Here is a 19,593-nt window from a genome sequence, read left to right on the forward strand (position 1 = left end):
GATATTTAATATTTATTAATAATAATAATAATGGCTCCACTGTACAGACAAGACCTGCCAAGGGCACGAAGCCAGCAGGGGGCGACACCGTGGGGCTCTCGCCTGTGTTAGCCATAGATATCTTTTGAATCCGGTCCGAAGTGATCTGCTCCTTCTAAAAAGCGTATTTTTCCAATGTAAATTGTGTATATTTTTAATGCTGTTTTGTTATTATTATTATTATTATTATTATCATCTTTTATTTCTATAGCACCAACAATGTCCGTAGCGCTTCTTACAGTCCCTACATTCAAATAGAACCGACAGACTAAGACGAGCCGATACATTAGGTAAAGAGGCTTGGCTCACAAGCTTTCAATCTTTTTATATATATATATATATCGATCTCTCGTACCCCTTATTTCTCGCGCTGAGTGTATTAACCCCTGTAGTGCCAGGCTCCGCTCCGTCATACACCCCTCGCGGTTTGGGTTACTAGTAACAGAGGCTCAGACTCATCGTCTCCTTGGGGATAATTGGATAAGATTTAAAACCCCGTAAAGGAAAAGATTCATCTTTTAGCAAAACGATCAATACTATCAAATGCGCGAAGCAGACGGTTCAGGAGTCTGTGTGATCCGCGCTCAGATATTTCCGCAGACCGCGCCGTTAACCCTTCGAGTGCCTGGAGGGGGGGGTGTTTTACCAGCGTATCATGAAGCAAAGCCTTGGCGGACCCTCCTGGCACTCACGGAGTTAAAGATCACTTAAGTGAAGCCGACTCTACTTTGTGTGCACTTAGTGGGTAGCGTTAATGCGATGGGGGGGCCGCGTGTCACGCACGCTGGGGTGGATAGGCCGGGCGTTTGGGTTAAATGAACACTTTATACGCTCAGCGGTATGGGGAGAATTCCATTTTTTTCCCAAAGGCTTTCGAGAGGAGAGGCTTCTAGAAATGGATATTAAATAGTTGAGGCTGGTTGAGTCGGTGCTGCTGCTTCTTCTTCATCTTCTTCCTCCTCCTCCTCCTGGCCCAGAATTTCTTAGGTGTGAAAAGCAATTGTGATGTAAAGTATGGAGATAACTCTGCGTTCCTGCTTTATTAACAAACAGGTCCAATTTAAATGGGATTGTCAGATGTTCTTGTGCATTTGTAGATTAAGGGGGAAAAGTCCAATGGAGAAAATATTTTCCCCTTCAGCATAACCCCCAGCACTGTATACAGTAATAACCCCCCAGCGCTGTATACAGTAATATAACCCCAGCGCTGTATACAGTAATATAACCCCCCAGCGCTGTATACAGTAATATAACCCCAGCGCTGTATACAGTAATATAACCCCCCAGCGCTGTATGCAGTAATATAACCCCCAGTGCTGTATACAGTAATATAACCCCCCAGTGCTGTATACAGTAATATAACCCCCCAGCACTGTATACAGTAATATAACCCCCAGCACTGTATACAGTAATATAACCCCCCAGTGCTGTATACAGTAAAAACCCCCAGCGCTGTATACAGTAAAACCCCCCAGCTCTGTATAAAGTAATGTCAGTCAGTGTTAATAAAACTTGCTTTTATCTCATTTTGCTCCAATAAACTCCTTTATCTGCAGCCCTGGAGCGGCCGTTGCTGTCAGTCATGTGATATTTTGGTGACTTTCCCGGCACAAACACCACACTAAGCTGATACTTTAGGGCAATGCTAATGAAGTCCATTTCTCCATAGACTTTCATTAGTCAGTGTCCAACTGTGTGATTTAGACCGAGCCATTCTATTGTTTGCCTAGTAGACTGGTAGATAAAGAGCGAGAACTCTATTATATTATGGGGCGAAAACGACACCTGGTTTAAAATAGGAAACCGCTAAATATTTTTTAAACAAAATAATAATAAACCGAAAACGAGGAGGGATCCCAGAAAAACAAACAAAAACGAGGGCAGAGAGTCCCGGGTGTTCTTTTTCATTTCGTTGGCTTTTCCACTCTCACTCACACTTACCCATTAACACCGCCATGGGATAAGTGAAAAGGATATGCTTGATGTCGTATGTAGAATAAATCACCTGCAAGCTGTAAACTCCCGATCTCTCTTGTTGCTGCACGCCAGGGTAAAGGTCACATACCGCAAGCCAACATCTGCCGCTTAATTAAAAAAATGTGAAGAGTTTTGGGGTTTTTTTTTTGCTGGAGGCAGATACAAAAAAATGAAATATTCCGAGTGCTCGAGCTGTAAAAAATATCTACTTGTAAAGAGAACATTATATATATATATATATATATATTAAGAAGAGACTTCTGAAGGTCTTAAAAGCTCACGTGACTTCTGTTCCTTCATTGTCCTAATAAAAAGCATCAGCTTCAGTGAATTACTAATAATATTAAATTAATAAAAAAGTATTACAAAAAAAGCGAATACTGATTTTATGGATGAAGGGGCTGGGGAGCTTAGTCCTGCGGGCTGTAACGGCTATTAATGTATTCTGTTAATTCATCACTTTAGGAATCACTGGATTATTTTTCCTATAAAAATACATCTTCTAGATTGTAAGCTTCCGAGCCGAGCTCTCTTTACCTAATGTATCGGCTCGTCTTAGTCTGTCAGTTCCAGTTTTGTCAGACCCTTTGAATGTAGGGACTGTAAGAAGTGTTGATGCTATATAAATAAAACAGAATATTTTTTTTTATAGAAAGTGCCCTTAAGAGCTACCTTTATGGATATTGCTCTTGCACTTGGTATTCTTTCCCCTTTTCCTTTCACATTTCCCAGTATATTGTATATTATTAGAAGTTTTTAATATTTCGGCCTCCGCTGATGTCTGCGCTGGATTTTAAAGAGCCGCTAAGTTCCTTAGTCTGTAATTCTTCCTTTCTGCCACTAGGTGGAGCCAACAGCCTGATATTTCTGTATATTCGCTATCATAACGAAATATTGTCATGATTATTATTATTATTAATTCATAATAATGATGATAAATGAATAATAAAATGAACCAGACGCTGCTTATCAAGACTAGAACAAATGAAGCAAACTAGTGAACTGTAGTAACATTCCGTGTTTTTTACCCCAACTTTTCTATAGAACAGTCCTGCTTTTGTCTCGAAAATATTTATTTTTAAACATCGAGTCACTTTAGAGTTATTGTGTAGGGTGGCCCTTTTTTTTTTTTATTCAGAAACAAATGCAGTTATTTACTAGTGTGTTGTAAACTCACCACATCTCTAAATTGTTGGTACTTTTTCACTTCTCTGAAAGAATAAATGAACACGGAGGCGTAATCTTGCAAATCAAATCTAGATCATATTCACTAAGGATTAAGGACAGCATTCTGAAGGTGGCAGGTGCTATTAACCCTTTAGAGTAGCTTTCAGCATGGGGGGGGGAATAGTGGAAGTCCAGTGAAAGTTCTTTTTTTTCCAGAACATAAATAGAAATTAGCATTATCCATACATTTGCCAACAAGCTGACTACTGTGGGCGTATAGAGGAAATATTTCTCATGGTGTTCATTTATCGGGCAGGAACAGAGGGACCTTCATGGCAGATAAAGTTTGATTTTATTTTCCAATCACAAATATTAAAGACTTAATATGTATATTAATCACAGACAGGACTTATCAAAAGAACATAGGCTTCCATCAGCCTCCCCGTGTACAGAAAAACCATCAGGTTCATACGGTATTATAATACGATGCGTCCGAGTCTCATGTCCTTTTATTTTAATTCAAAAGCACTAAGTGGGATCAGACCTGTTCAGAACATTGAGAACAAGGGTATTGGGATGGGAACAAGCCGTACAAGAGAGCAAGGACGGCATATTCTGGGAACTCATGATCAAATAAAAGCATATGGATATAATTATATATATATATATATATATATTCTCCCCCAGAGCTCCCTCGTAACCGCTAAGTAAATAATTCATATAAAACAATTGTGTGCTAGCGAGACGGCAGCAGAGGGAGTCCATAAGCAACATCAAGTGGCATGGTCCTTTGGGTCTTACGAGATAGAATTAAAATTCATTTGTTCTGTTACAGTGCATCTGATCTGGAACAAGGACCGATGGGTTAAACGATCATTATGGGGGGGGCTGGGGACGACAGACGTCATATGCATTTTAAAATAAGTTTTTTTTGCATACAAATGCGTTGCAAGGCCGTTACTGGATGCGTTATGGAGCAGAAGCCAACAGGGCAGCTTACCAGATAAAGACATCAATATCTCAGTAGCATGGAGGCACTTTCCTCTAAGCTGTGATATATATATATATATATCTATAATGCCTTGTGATATCTACAGAAACAGCCAACTGTCTTTAGAAAATCTTTATTCACAATACAACTGAATACACATATATAAGCGGTTTATAAATACAGATGAAAGCATAAAAAGGAAAGATAAATTAAGATGTGATGGCCAGGTGTGGTAGATCTCAGTGCACTCTGGATGACGTTGCCTGCTATAGAGTGGGAAGCGGGCTTATCCGATAACAGGTTTATTCACCCCACACGTCCATAAGAAAGAAATATATCTGCAAATAGTGTCCAGTGGTTACTGTACATTCGCTGCCAACTTCCTTTTTGAAGACTGCTAAATCTTTGGTTCTACGATAAAAGGTGATAATCATGAGATGGACAAAATGCACTCAAAGCTGAACATCTGCTCATCTTCACAGTAATTCTACAATCGACGTTTAGATTTGCAGTATTGCTAACGGAACTGCGTGCGAATCCCTTACAGACCGGGTGGAAACCGCTAGAGACCCTCTAAGGAACAGAGTGATCCACCCGATACACGCACCAAACGCAAAAGGACGCTAAGATCAAGTCTCATCGTGCTGAAAAATGTTTGAACGTAAAGAAAGCCAAAAATAAATAAATTTATACAAATACACTGCCTGCTGCCCCACTGCAATGACCAGGGAAAGTGCTGGAAGTGAGAATACCAATCCCATGACTGTTTCAGAAAGGCAAACTATTTTAAGTCTCAAGAGACTCAAAAGGGAGATTTTTTGTAACCCCCCCCCCCCCCCCCATTCACCTTTCTGCCAGGTTATAAAAACAGTTAAAAGTCAGATACAAAAACCATCTATAAGATAAGAGCTCCGGATACAGCGATGCCTTTCCAGCCGTGTGATGGAGGGGAGGTCTATGGCAGATACCGACAAGCCTTGCGACGGGCGAGCGGTGACTGGCGATCCCATACGGGGAAGAACCGTGCCGACCGGTCAGTGCAGGACTAGATCGCGGGTCAATTACAGCGCAATGATCAGATTCTGGGGAACTAGTCCTCGTGCGGATTCGAACGGGAATGTTTCTAAACATAAATCGACGTATTAAAACAGCATTTATCCACTAAGTGACAGATGTAACACTACGTACAGCGACATCTGAAGCAGCAGCTTGTGATTGCGCACACCCCGGGGTACACACTACCATGATTTACTAAAGGCTGTACAGCACCAAGCTTACAAAACAGCGCAGACCGACAGACATGAGATGGGAACCCTATGGGTCTAGTTATTCCCAGTCCCTGGGGATTATCATGTATATGGGGGGGGGGGGTCAGGTGGGATATCACAAAAGCACCCATGTGTAAAGAAGAACTGAACATACAGACCAAAAGTTAGCCCTGAGTTACTACATTAACAGATCAGCTTCTGGGAAGGATCGCATTATATAGAGCAGCGGACTTTTACAATCCTGCAGCAGAAAAAGCCGAACAGCTACCAACGGAGACCCTCGTAGTCCAGGTAGTGCCTGCCCGAGCAAGTTGATGGACGGGTTCCATTACCTTCTCAGCTGTGGCACCGCTCTGACACTCAAAGTATTAGAGAAACTATATATAAAAAGCACATTAAAAACCTAAGCATTAGATTTGCCTAATATTTATCAAGCAAGAAACATTTTGTTCTTCTAACTTTGAGTACCAAATTGCCCATTCTGAAGTAGTTTAAAAAAAAATAAAATAATTCTAAAAACCCACAAAGATGCAGGGTGGTACTGCAAGAAACACAGGCCTGGCCCGCTGTCTGTCCAGACTTATTAACCCTTTCACAGTCCAGTAGTCCTGCAATGACTGGAACTATTGGTAAGCAAGAGGATTAGAGAAGCGGATAATCGCTACAGTGTGGGTCTAATGCCTCGAACGTCCGCCTTCAAAAGCGTGATGCTCTTCCAGGGCTGCAGAGGAGGGAAAAAAGAAAGAAAAGTTAGACTGAGCAGAGACGGTTTCTTAGACATAAGCGAGACGCTACTCTAACGCACTGCTTGCTTTGAACCCAAAAAACACATGAACACAATGTCTCGCCGCACATTAGCCCATTTTACCTCCTAAGAGATATATACTCACGTTTATAAAATACAGCTTTGAAAGTGACGTTTGGCAGGAGTGCGTATATTTTTTCTAGCACTGTAGCTTCACCAACGACAGAAGCGTTTCCGTTCCAAACCTGAAGAACATCTTCCCGATCACGGACGCTTACGCTGACACCGATCACTTCGTCGTCTACAAAGAGGAATCAAAGCGCAAGACAACATTGTACAACAAGCCACAAAAAACACTGAACTCTCGCATGGAGATTTATCCCCAGCATGACAAGGCTTTTGATGAGAGGTCAAAATAGAGAAAACAAAAGGGCAAAAAGTTCCATTTACCGGCCGCGCAGTGGTCTGTAAACTGCTCCCCGATTGTGGCCAAGAGCAATTCTTTCCAGACAGTAGGCTAAGGAAAGAAAGAGCGATAAACATTCCCTGGCCCGGCACATACAGTGTTAAGACCGTTCTCCCTACAGAAGGACACAGGTTCCAAGGTCTTTATGTATTCTGACGGAACGCGCTTACCGAGCTTTCCTTCAGTACTTTCATTTTCCATATGCCGCCTTTCGCGTTACATTCTTCTTCCCTAAAATTAAAAACAGGGAGGTCGTTGAATATTCAACACATGCCAGATTTCCCCTTAGTAGACTACCTCTGATCATCGGTGGCACCTACTGCGTAGAAGAAATTCTAGGCAAAATTTAGAGAAAAAAGTTTAACCTTTTTTTTTTTGCACGTTTCTATGGTTTCAAATGAAAGTCCTATTTTTCTGGGGAAACGTGTTCATGATTTGTGTGGGTTCAGCAAACACAGAAGAGGGGAAGCTTAATAAAGAGGGCTGAAAAAGGCATGGTACTTAGGTCACTAAAAAGCCTGGGTAAAGAAGGTGTTAAAGTACCCAATCCAGCCAGAGGCTACGTCGAAAAAGGGACACCATAAGAAGAGTGAAATCCGCACGCAGCTGTAAACAAGAACTTACCATAGGGGTTTCCTCTCCCCTCTCATTAAGTGATAGCTACATCGTAGCGGCAGGTTTGTCACCGGGGGAATATTGTTGTACACACTCCAGAAACTCTATAAATAACAGAAGACGCGTTAGCTGCAGATACATGAATTACGCAGGAGTGGGGGGGTCATAAGATCAGGGCAAGCAGGGTAGTTATCTGCGCTCGGTCTCCCCTCTCACCTGTACTGTATGCACTGTGTAGATTTTCTTCAGGTTAGATTCACATTCTGCTGCTGTTGTTCCTGGAAGCGATCTGTAAACAAAGATAAAAGTGATCACACGCGAGTCACCTGCTCGGACCCAGAGGCAAAACATTGGGCAATAAAAACCCGGGGGGGGTCAATAACCACACGGAGCGATTTTTTTTTCCCACCGCCGTAGCGGGGCAAAGGGTGAAATCGCAGTCTCTTGCTTTGCAGCGCTGAAGCAGTTAATTGTTAGATGTGGTCAGGTGATTGTAAAGCAGTGGAGAGTCCTTAAAGCTGCCGCTCCACTCAGCTCTTTAGGGTGAAACCAATCAGAACGTAAGCTTTTTCACCGTCTGCTCGTGACGAGAAACATTCCTTAAAAATTTACAGGAGAAGCTGGAGTTCCATAAACTGGATTTCCGAGAAGCGATAAAGCATAATGGGTCACATTCAGAGCTGGTGGAATATATCGCTATAAAAACATCGATCTGCAGACGTTCCAAACTATTATGATATCTATGATACAACGTTGCATCCTAAAGGAACAGGTTCTGAAATGGTCCGATTTGGGAATAACTGAATGAAAAAAGAAAAAAAGAAAAAAAAAGCATCCGTGTCCATCATGAACCAATCGCTGGCCGCCAGTCACTGGAGTTCTTAATCCGGTAGAGTTTCACATCAGTGGAATTCCAGTGGTTAAAACACTAATTATGAGGCGTAAATTAACTTAATTGCCACGGAAAGTAGAAGAACGAGTGAAACGAGAACCAAACGGCACATAAAACAAAACCAGGGCTTCACCCCAGCAACAAACATACATGTAACACGCAAGCAGTCAGTGTTAGACAGCATGGCCACGGCTGGTTATGTTAATCGCAGAAGAGGCTCGGGGCACGAATGGCTAAATACAGAGTGTCGTCGGAGCCCTTAATACATCACGTTATTCCGGTAACTCTACTCGTCTCAGCGCTTAATGCTATTAGAGAGAAACCATCATTAACCACCGGAATCCTGATTCACGGATTCAGGGCCGGCCTTAGGGGTGTGCGACCTGTGCGACCGCACAGGGCGCCATGGTTGCAGGGGCGCCTGACCGGGACTTAGATTAAAGCATCGTTTTTTTTTTTTAAACTTTATTTAACATCATTCATGTTAAATAAAGTTTTAAAGAAAAAAAACGATGCTTTAATCCAAGTCCTGGTCAGGGGCTCCGAGCGGTTGCTCGTGAAGTTCTCAGCAACCGCTCGGCGCCCCTTACTCTCCGTGACTCCGTCACTGTGCCGGCGCTCAACATGAAATGCCGGCAGAGCGAGAAGACGGATGCCTCCCGCTCTCACCGCAGGACTCCGGCAACAAGGTAAGTGTGGGGGGGGGGGGTAGTTTGAAGGGGGAAAGGGGGGGGAGTAGTTTGAAGGGGGGGTGTAGTTTGAAGTGGCGGGGGGGTGTAGTTTGAAGGGACAGAGGTAGTTTGAAGGGGTAGAGAGAGGGAGTAGTTTGAAGGGGCAGAGGGGGGGGGGCGCCAGAGGAGTAGTCCGCACAGGGCGCCACAACGCCTAAGGCCGGCTCTGCACGGATTTAACTAAACGATCCTCGCACTGTCCGTAACCTTCTACACCTTTCATGGTTCTCCTAGAACAGGGGTGTCCAACCTGCGGCCCTCCAGCTGCCGCAGGACTACATCTCCCATCCTTCTCAGCCAGCCACTTACTGAAAGAGCATTGTGGGAAATGTAGTCCTGCAGCAGCTGGAGGGCCACAGGTTGGACACCTCTGTCCTAGAGTGACAGACGGACGAGCGATGTATTTGTGTCTCACGCAGGTCCTGATCAATGGTTCTCTCTTTCTCCGGGTCGTTGAGCCCGACATCAGGCTCGTGGAATCGCAGGTTCTCTTCATTGACGTTTCACGTCGGCGTCTGCTATCCGATGGAGGCTATTAATCAATTCTGCTCTCATCTACGTACCAGCGGGAACACAAACTGACCGAGTAAATAAGCCAGGTGCGCAGAGGGAACCGTCCAGCACAGATCATTGCATCCGGAACATTCCACCGAGATCTATTCACAGAAACCTAAACATAGAACTTGCCGGCAGATCAGTCTTCTTGCTTTTGATTAATCAGTAGCTGGTCTCGTCTTAGATTCAGGAGCTGTATCCCATGCATGCTTAAATCAGCTCGCGGTATTACTCTCTACCACCTCTGCTGTGAGGCAGTTCCACTTATCTACCTTCCTATCAGCTAAGCCTCTGACCCTCCCATTCTAGGCTGTCTATTAAACCCCTGAAAGTATTTTCATCATGTCTCTCCTCCAAGTGCTACATTGAAAAATCACAGGCAAGGAGCTCATGCAGGGTTATTGTATAGATACCCCATCAGATAATCCTACTTATTGTATTCTGTGGGGCATACACGGGAATGGAGGGGCTGAAGAGCAAAACACAGGCGAGGGGCAAGACACAGAGATGGGAAGAACAGGAAACCTACAGCAATTTGGGGGATGGGGTAAGAGAATGAACAGCTAGGGGGAGGCATCTGGACATGGCGGGGTAGATGGGGCTGGGGTATTACCAGTGGGCGGTATATATGGAGTATATACACAAAGCCTGGGTCAGGGAGAAGGGGCAATATACAGCCATGGCAGAGCTGTGTCAGTGGAGGGGTAAGAACCCCACACAGCCGGCTAACACGGGATTAATGACAACAATGCACTGAAAAGGCACTAGGTGGGGGTATGAGGGGCACCGGGAATTACACAGTGACAGCGGCCGCCATACCGGGGGCTCATTCCCGCCCGGCTCCATTGATTACCTGTCCAGCCAGAAGGTCCAGGGCGAGTGAAGCGGTATTCCGTCCGAGCCGGTGTCCGGGGGCAGGCCGAGCTCGTCCAGCTCCCGGTGGTTGAGGTGGAGCTGGTCCTCAGGGTCGCTTTTCGGCCGCCGGTCCGGACCCGCGGGGAGCGCCATCTTCCTGTGGACGCGCCGCTTAGGCTCCGCCTCCGCGAGCATCGTCACTGCCGCCCTCGCTGACTCACTCACCTGCCGCACGACACGTCGTCCGCTGCTATGGCAACCACGCACGCTCCATCTCTGGCCTTCAGATAACTCCTTCTTATTGGACGGAGCCTCTGACGTCACTCATTTCCCCATTCCTTTTGTCCCGTTAGGACTCTGGTCCAGATTAACCTCAAATGAACTGGCCATCTGTGGTAGCCATTGCTCACAGCGCCCCATAGAACCTCTTAAATTCATTATATTTCATAAACTATTTTTACTTTACAATCCGTCAAGATTCAGGAGCAGTATGTCTATCCCATGCGTGTTTAAATCTCCTCACTGTACTAACCTCTACCACTTCTGCTGGGAGGCTGTTCCACTTCCCTTCTTTCAATTATCTGATTAATTCAGTAGGCGTTATATTTAAAATGTAAACCTTCCAAAAATGACGTGGTGTATTTCAGTACAAAACTGCTGCAAATCTAATAAAAACAGTGTCATCCTAAATGTAATTATCATATGCGGCGGACACTTCCATAATTTGGAATGATACCAAGGCCTCTATGGAACCTCCCCGGGGTACCTATAGCCTGGGATGATATATATCTATAATAAGACAGACTTGGGTAACTAAATAAGTGAGTACCTCTGCGTACATACCCGCCCCAGAGACTCCGGGACACGCCCCTCTCCCCACCCATTCCCTGGGTTTCCTGTGACTTCCTGCCCGCATCTGATAACGTTCCCGGGTACGGCAGTGTGGTGGGTGACTCGGAAGCTCGCCCCCTCTTGCCCCATTGAATCTACAGCCCTGGTCTCTATGTATTGATTAGGTGCACTCATCAGTCCATGCCTATAAGTCTTTGGTAGATCCTGAACCTATCGGCATATAGCGCTGTATCTAGGAGAGTAACTGAAGTGACTAATATTCTTTGAGATAAATCAATCAATCTTTGTTCTTTGTCTTTAGTTGGGGAAGGTGACCCGAGGAGGCCCTCTCTACAAATATATATTAATATTAAAGAAGTCAACAAAAGGGTTAAGGCTTCCAAGAATCCGTATTCTAAGTCATTATGTAACCGTTTTAATATTACCAGGAACGCCAGTCGGTAGATTGTTCTGCCGTGACGAACGCGTACGGTATGTGTGATTCTGTCTCTGACTCCTGTATAGGAAAACCTTGAGCTTGCAAATAGTGAGCGTTTAACTAAATGGATGGACCGAAGGTTAATAGAAAAGAACTCAGAAGAAATCCTGTCTTCCGACAGCAAGAACCCAGAGAACTCATCAAGGTCACATTTCTTCGTAGTAATGCGTTCCATACAATAAGATCTGTAAATGTATGGAACTAAGGGCACAGAAGGCTCCTCCTCGCCATGTACAGCAGCCTCCATCCAAAAAAGGCAATTTCCAGCCCAGAAGGACATATATTTTATGCTTTAGTGCATTTTGTGTAACAGAGTAGTTTAGGGCCAGGGCCACAGGTAGCCACATTAGACAATATTTACCCCCCACACTTAATGCGTCCCCTTCTACCACCTATGCCAGAAGGCTATTGCTTATTAAATCAGCTTTATTACAAAATAACCAGGGTTCGCTTCTATGACAAAATAGGTATCTAAAACACAAACAAATCAAGTGACGATGTCGTTATTCTGATACAGAATTATTACACGTCATATAAATACAGACATAATACAGAGCAGTACAGACAACTTTTTTCTTAACAAAAATACATGAATTCATTATAATTTAGTAAACCAACATGGAGTTATTTGCCGTATAAATAAAATAAATACTTATTTAATGGTACAATAATTTAAACTGTAACAGATTACAGAATAATCTATGTGGTTTCCAATCTATGGTGATTGCAGAAGAGGTTTTCTGCCACTTTAAAATTTAGGAATCTTTTCAGAAAGGCAAAAAAGATAAGAGTCACGACAACTCTGTAACATTTTTACTCTATAGCTACTTTATAACACTTAATACAACGTAGCAATCGCACTTGGTTTCCAAAAACGCACTCAAAGTGCGGAGAATGATTTACCGTGAAGTGCTCTGAAACGCGAGAAGAAATGGCTCTTAAATTAGATATCAAATCAGCCGTTTGAAAGGAGAGATCTATGAATTCTACATGGTACGGGGCAGTTTTTGACCGAGCAGTATGTTGATTATGCAATTAAACGTGTCCCTGTATAAATATATATAAATAATTTTAAACAAATATTTTTATTTATATATAAATATTTTTTTAATATATATTATATATATGATTATTTATTGATTGAATGATTCTGTAAGAACATTTTCCAGAATGGTTACATTATCTGCAGAAGTCACATGAAAATCTTATCACTAATTAATAAATCATCATGTCCTCCATAATTTGTGTTTCTGCTATACTTTTAATAACACATGTAACTCGCATTCTCCAATATTGGCATTGGCCAATATTATACGAATATAATAATAATATAATTCTGAAAATCTTTGCTACGTTAATCAGAGATAATAATAGTAAATGATCCTCCCATCATGTCTGAAAGCTTTCCCTCTTCTAGATGGTTGGATGGGAGAAGTTCTCGGCACCAGAGCCTAGCAAAATAAATAAAGATATACGTTGGGACGTGTCAAGCGATACCAATAGTACCAGAACGTGTCGTGCTGCGTCAGTTTTATTACCTGACACGTTGTAAAATACTTACGCTCTCTAAAATGTTTGAAACTGGATGTCTATTAAGCAAAGAGAATTCTTTCTAAATACTCGGCTGTGACATTAAACACATCCTTCACAGTTACACCTCCTAGAATTGGGGTTATCGTCATGCGTCGTTAAAAATAAAATTCTTTGTTCTTTAGATACGGTAGGCACTTGTATCTGGTTTCGTCCAGTTTTGTACAGGTGAGATTTGGAAGACACGGGCAGGTATGGTGCAACCGCTTCCCAAAAAATGGCACCTGATAGGGAAAAAAAAAACCTGTTACATATTGTCAAATAATATAGTTCTTGTAACCAAGTATTATTATTCTTTTATTTAGACAGTATAGCGCCAAGAGTTCCCGCAGAGCTTCTTACAGTCTAGAAGCTTAAAGGGTCTGACAAAAGTAGACTTGAAAGACTAAGACGAGCTGCCGTATTTTGTGAAGAGCGCCGGGCTCACAAGCTGATACTCCATTGGTGCCCCAACTCACAATCCAAGTAGTTGCATCTTTCTTGTCACCTCCATTCATTATACATCCAGAAGTAGATTCCGGCCCAATGTTTTCTGGGGTGGGTTAATGACGGGGCAAAAGGGGCAACCTAACAAAGTCTCTACATAGTTGGGGTTCATCAAGACTGGTAAGCAGCAAAAAAAAGGGCAGCAACACCTAATGTTGCCACCAGGGGGCCAACCTATTCTGGAATAAGACGACAATGTAGTGCTCGCTCTAGTAGTTTCTAAATCGATTGAATGAATTGTAGGAAGTCGCTGGTACTGGGCTACATTAGGGCCTGAAATCCCCCTTTCTTGACCCCCTCATAACTGATACATATTAGATCTCACATAATCTTATGTAACCTATGTTGGCGAGCTTCCATCAGGGACATCAAAGGATAACGATTCCCCATGAGTGATAATTGTATGCATTTTTACTTATTAGAATAAAAGATCAATTTGTTATCTTGACTGTAAGCCTGTATTATAGTAAACAATAACATTTCTGATTATTCACATCCCCTTTTAAATCATTTGATTGATTTCAGAGCAGGAGACGGCCTCTGAAGTACTTTTAGGGGATTTTCTTTTATTATTAGCATAATTTCATTACTTATTAATCAACAGATCACAAGATAGATATTATCATTTACAATTATTATCATAAACTCTGCCACCAAAATAACGTAAAACATTTTTTGTTAATTTAGATAAATATTGCATTGCATTTTACACATTTATGCTTCAATAGTAACGATGATATTTATTTTTACTTGTTTAGTGTAACATTTACATTAGCAAATCAATGTGAGCATAAGAAAAATGCTGGAAATACCCCAGCTTGGTCACAATGATATTGACATGTAAATGAAATCTATTATCCAAACGATCTTGTGCTGGATAAAGTAAGTTTGGTCCATTAAAATAACATGAAATGGATCAGAAATCCAGCGCAGACGGGGTTAATGTTGTAAATGACTATTGTATCTGGATTTTTAATGGAATATACTCATAGGTGTACAGAGGCCCTTTATCACTCCCATCCTGTGTTCCAATGGCTCTTTATCACTCCTGTGTTCCAATGGCCCTTTATCACTCCCATCACTCCTTTGTGCCAATGGCCCTTTATCACTCCCATCACTCCTGTGTTCCAATGGCCCTTTATCACTCCCATCACTCTTATGTTCCAATGGCCCTTTATCACTCCCATCGCTCCTGTGTTCCAATGGCCCTTTATCACTCCCATCACTCTTATGTTCCAATGGCCCTTTATCACTCCCATCGCTCCTGTGTTCCAATGGCCCTTTATCACTCCCATCACTCCTGTGTTCCAATGGCTCTTTATCACTCCTGTGTTCCAATGGCTCTATATTACTCCTGTGTTCCAATGGCCCTTTATCACTCCCATCACTCCTGGGTTCCAATGGCACATTGTGTTCGCTGATCCAAGTTTAAGTTTAAAAGGCTAATGGATGGTTAGAAAACCATTTTGCAATTATGTTACAGCGAGAAAGGTCCTGGTTTTCCAAGAAAAACGCTCAGTGACCCCAAACTTTTGAACAGTAGTTCAGTTTTTAAATACTTGTGCATATTAATATTGGCCTAGGACCCTAAAACCCTCATGGCTGCCCTGTATCTACTATACATACAGCAACAGTAAGGACACGAAGATACTGCAGAATACTGACTTTGTGGCTTAATGGATGACAGTCCTCGCCTTCATTCCCCAGAGGGGTGCACATCCGTAAGCTTCTTATCCAAATGCTTATAGCGCAGCACATCCCTCCTCCACATTGCTGGTCCTTCTCGCAAGCCTGTCAACGAACAAGAACAATTATTTCATTATTCAGCACCAATACCAGAATGCTAGAGAGATGAGAAACTTCTCATTCAATGCTATTTGGTGAGACCCAGATGCGATTAATAATTCTCAAAGTATCATGTGACCAAAAATGATGTGTTCCAACACCGTTTTATTATTTTATTTTTTTTAATAACACTTTCTGTGGTATTTCCTTACAATTTTAAAGAAATAAATGCATGTGGTTAAATATTTTAATAAAAGATCACTGCTTTGACTTTAAAGGTATATTATTATTATTAAAATAAGAAAACGTATATAATTTCTTCAATGTTCAAAGATAATAAAGTTAAATCAAATGCTCATTTGATATGAGGGACCATAATTAATATTTATTTTTCATCTATTTTTATACAAGTTTTGACCATTGATATATTGCAGATAAATGAGAAAAGGTCTATTTATATATATATATATATATACTGTATATATAATATACATTTCTGTTAATATAGGTGGATGCCCTGCTCATTACATATCTTCTACCAAGTTCTTTATTATTATTATTATGTTTTTAATGCTAATATTAATTATAAAAGACACATTTTATTGTGATTTGCTACACAGGATTTTGGCTTTTACCAACACTGTCACTGTCTATAAATATTTATAACCTTTTAAAGTCCTATAATGGTTAAAGATATGATAAGACTTTAAATTACATCCCCAATAATCACAGCGCTACATTCGGATCTCAGCAATGGCATTGAGTAAAGCGGCTAACGCACACACCGCTTTTCTGCAATGTTCATTATCCGGTTTAGTATATTAATGAACCGATTTCCCGATCTGATTTCCTGTTATGTAAAAGAATTGCTTTGCATACCTGAAAAAAAAAAGTTGCATTAAAAATCAGTGACTCAACCCCGGCCAGCAACTTTCACCTTTCCCACAGAATGTAATATGAAGGGTTAACTATTTTTCCCCCCTATGAAGTTCCCAGAAGTCTTCTCTTTTTCTTTCATAAGTTTAAAAAACACGCAGTTTTTAAAATTACAGACTTTTGGCTGATATCCATATGGCCACAAAAAAACCCTAATAATTTGTGACAGGAAAACCAGATTGGGTAAATTACGAGCATTGGAATTTTTTTAAAATAAATGTTGTTTTTTATTTTAATATTTGCAAAACAATGAATTAGAACATATGGTTAATATATTTTTTTACATAATCAACACTTTGAAATATTATTAAGATGGTTCGTCTGAAAAACGTAAGACCGGCTAGAACGACTTCATAGAAACTGAGGATTTTTTATAAGAGTGACCTCTTCGAAGTCTTCTTTAACCATTAAGACCTACAGTAACGTTCAAAAGTTTGGGGTCAAATGTCTGCTGACACGCTAGAGGCTGTATACCGAGTATATGTTTAATACACGGAATGACTGGCAGGAAAAGGACATTTTGGAAGACGTTTTCTACTAGAACTGGGATGTTACATAAACAATCTCCAGACTTATGAAAGTTGCCAATATTTAATGCATATTGTGTAATCTATAAGACATGAGGCTTCTTGTCAAATCGGAGCCCGTAGTATCTGTTAATTACATCATTTCTGTTCTTAGAAAATACAGGGAAAACCTAAAAAAAATTCTAAATCCGAAAGAACAGAACCCAAATCGCCATTTAAAATTATTCCAAAAGTTCTGAGAACGACTGAAATCTTCTGAAAATAATTTAATTCCAATAAGTTTATGTTGGTTAAACATAAGCAGCTTATTAGAAACATAGAACCTGCCGGCAGTGGCTGGTCTCGTCTTAGATTCAGGAGCCGTATGTCTATCCCATGCATGTTTAAATCCCCTCACTGTATTACCCTCTACCACTTCTGCTGGGAAGCTGGTCCACTTTTCTACCACCCTCTCCATAAAGTAAAACTTCCTTCCATTCCACCTGACCCTCTAGTGTTAGATTCTGGCCTCTTTATTTTTCCTCCTTTTGAAATAAACGTCCCTCCTGTAATTCTGTAAATATCTTGTATTTATGTGAAGGATGTATTTTTTTTTTCTGTTTGCTGCTGTAATTATACAGAATGTTGCCTTTGTTGTTTTTGGAATAAGCTTTGTTTAAAAAAAAATACCCTCACTGTAGTAGCCTCTAACACTTCTACTGGGAGGCTGTTCCACTTACTACCCACCTTGTAAAAGTATTATTTACAAGCAATAATATTAGACAGTCAAAGTATCATTCAAAACGTGTTCATGATGTTGTCTGGAACAAGGTGACGAGCAGAAGAAGTGGTTATTATTAATATAGAATAGAAAGGTAACATCAGAGAAGGAAAGGGGGGTCTTAAAGGCAATCGGCGGCGTTGTCTTCCGTAAACACAGTTCGGTGAAAAAGGGGCCAAGATAACAAAAAATGAACCTGATGTTTGTCTAAGTTCAGTGTATTTACGGTGAGATTTGTTACTTATATCCTGGGACCAGAAACCGCGAAGACACGGAAGTTTAGTCCCACGACCTCCCAAACGGGAACGCTGCCCACTATCCATAAACCAGGAAAACCCCAAAGATTTGAGAAATAACATTAAAAAGTTTGTGAAAACACCCCAAAAATATATGTGACTTTTAGTAAACGCAGCCGATGGGTTTAGTTATAACCTCATCAACACAACATACCAGAGGCGAAGCCCGTGGATGCTCATCATCAAACCCTGTCAGTTATTGCCCCATGTCGGGGTATTAGGGTGAATGCATAGATTCCAAGGGTCTCTTTATATTCTCCTCTGATTTAATGATATCTGAGCATCCCAACTGGTGCTTTTCTCACTGCTGTATCACGGTTTAAATCCCTGCTTGAATACAGGTGACTTTATACAGAATATATTTACCTCCTGCCACGTTTTATAAGGACGGCTATTAGAACCATTTGCGGGCAACTACATCTGCATCCTTGTGAGGGGCTATTACAGGATTAATACCCCGAAGAGTCTCAGGGTCACCATTTTAATAATGTATTTTAATGACAGTTTGTTTGACATCAACTATCAGAGTAACAGATAAAAAAAAAACAAGAATGGAATGGCTTGACTTTTGACTTCAACTGTTCTAGTCCAGGTCATGGAACATTTTGACACCAACTGCCCCAGATATAAAGCTTCAACAAGCCCACATTACAGCCCAAGGTTCCCATATAAACCTCACAAAGCCCTGCCTCACACCAAATGGCGTTTATATTAAAATAACGTTAAGGATCGTTACTATATAATTAATTAATGGATACAATTAATATCAGTATATATAAACTGTCTCCTATTTATAAGCGCATTTTTCGCTGTGTATTGGGATTATTGTACTCTTTTTGGAGGAAGAGGACATCTTGAATTGCTGTAATAAGAAAGCGGGAAATGCTCCCGCCAGACCACACGGGTCAGCCAATGTTAGTGCCCTCGCGCCCCTCTCTGTGTCACGTGATGAGGGAAACAGCCAGCGGCCGCGCCAGCTGAGTACCTCAGAGAGCTCACTCACCCCAGTGATGACCGCGGGCTCCGCGACCGCCGGGAGCAGGAGGGCGCCCAGGAGAAGCCACACACACGGCACGTTCCTCATAATGAAGGCAGGCGAGACACAAGCGGCTCCGCGTGGGACGTGAGACGGCGGAGGGGGGAAAGCAGAAAGTCCCTGGGTGTGCGGGAAGAAGTGAGCTCCGTGCTCCCCCGAGAGCCGTTATAAACCCATAAGAGGGGAGGGCTGGCACCGTGACTCACACATAGCGGGTATACAGGTGCCAATCAAGGTATGCGGGGGACCCACGCCCAGCACAGGAGGAGAGCAACATGACGAGGTCACTGCAGTCTCCGCTTCAGCACGGACCCTGGGAGATGATGCCAGCGAGACGGAGAGAAAGTAAAACCTCCTACTGTCATCCTTCAAAGAAACAGTAAAGCCCGTGATACCGCAACACACCGGCTGCTGCCATCATTTAACCCTTTGACGCACCTGTTGGCAGTGACTCAATGCTTAGCTTGGTTATGAAACTCATTTGCATACATTAGGCTATTGGGAGTATACATTGTAACACAACAATTAATGACAACATTCTATACT

General features: G+C 41.9%; 2 protein-coding genes across 2 annotated transcripts; both read right to left on the bottom strand.

The window, feature by feature from the left end:
• Nucleotides 1-6,116: 6,116 nt before the first annotated feature.
• LOC149275386 (eukaryotic translation initiation factor 4E type 3-like) lies at nucleotides 6,117-10,454 on the bottom strand. The gene is made up of 7 exons (XM_089504779.1): nucleotides 10,300-10,454; nucleotides 7,485-7,557; nucleotides 7,278-7,372; nucleotides 6,824-6,884; nucleotides 6,638-6,704; nucleotides 6,333-6,488; nucleotides 6,117-6,163 (listed from the first exon to the last, which is right to left on the bottom strand). Exons 1-7 carry the CDS (start codon nucleotides 10,452-10,454, stop codon nucleotides 6,117-6,119), a joined length of 654 nt encoding a protein of 217 aa, XP_089360905.1.
• Nucleotides 10,455-13,319: 2,865 nt separating this feature from the next.
• On the bottom strand, nucleotides 13,320-19,095 carry LOC149275387 (toxin MIT1-like). Its single transcript, XM_089504782.1, has 3 exons — nucleotides 19,015-19,095; nucleotides 15,373-15,498; nucleotides 13,320-13,445 (listed from the first exon to the last, which is right to left on the bottom strand). The coding sequence occupies exons 1-3, from the start codon at nucleotides 19,093-19,095 to the stop codon at nucleotides 13,320-13,322; spliced, it is 333 nt and encodes a 110-aa protein (XP_089360908.1).
• Nucleotides 19,096-19,593: the final 498 nt, after the last annotated feature.

This window comes from Sceloporus occidentalis, unplaced genomic scaffold, assembly GCF_023333645.1.
Source record: "Sceloporus occidentalis isolate IW3139 unplaced genomic scaffold, rSceOcc1.0.p SCAF_291, whole genome shotgun sequence".
NCBI classification, from domain to species: domain Eukaryota; kingdom Metazoa; phylum Chordata; class Lepidosauria; order Squamata; family Phrynosomatidae; genus Sceloporus; species Sceloporus occidentalis.

Excerpts from the sequence above, each read along its gene's own strand:
- LOC149275387 (XM_089504782.1), bottom strand. The coding sequence starts at position 19,095 with ATGAGGAACGTGCCGTGTGTGTGGCTTCTCCTGGGCGCCCTCCTGCTC. Across the intron at positions 15,499-19,014 it reads AGCCCGCGGTCATCACTGGG|GCTTGCGAGAAGGACCAGCA; the intron begins GTGAGTGAGCTC and ends GTTCGTTGACAG. Across the intron at positions 13,446-15,372 it reads GTCATCCATTAAGCCACAAA|GTGCCATTTTTTGGGAAGCG; the intron begins GTCAGTATTCTG and ends TTTCCCTATCAG.
- LOC149275386 (XM_089504779.1), bottom strand. The coding sequence starts at position 10,454 with ATGGCGCTCCCCGCGGGTCCGGACCGGCGGCCGAAAAGCGACCCTGAG. Across the intron at positions 7,558-10,299 it reads TGGACCTTCTGGCTGGACAG|ATCGCTTCCAGGAACAACAG; the intron begins GTAATCAATGGA and ends CTTTGTTTACAG. Across the intron at positions 6,164-6,332 it reads CAAAGCTGTATTTTATAAAC|CCCTGGAAGAGCATCACGCT; the intron begins GTGAGTATATAT and ends CCTCCTCTGCAG.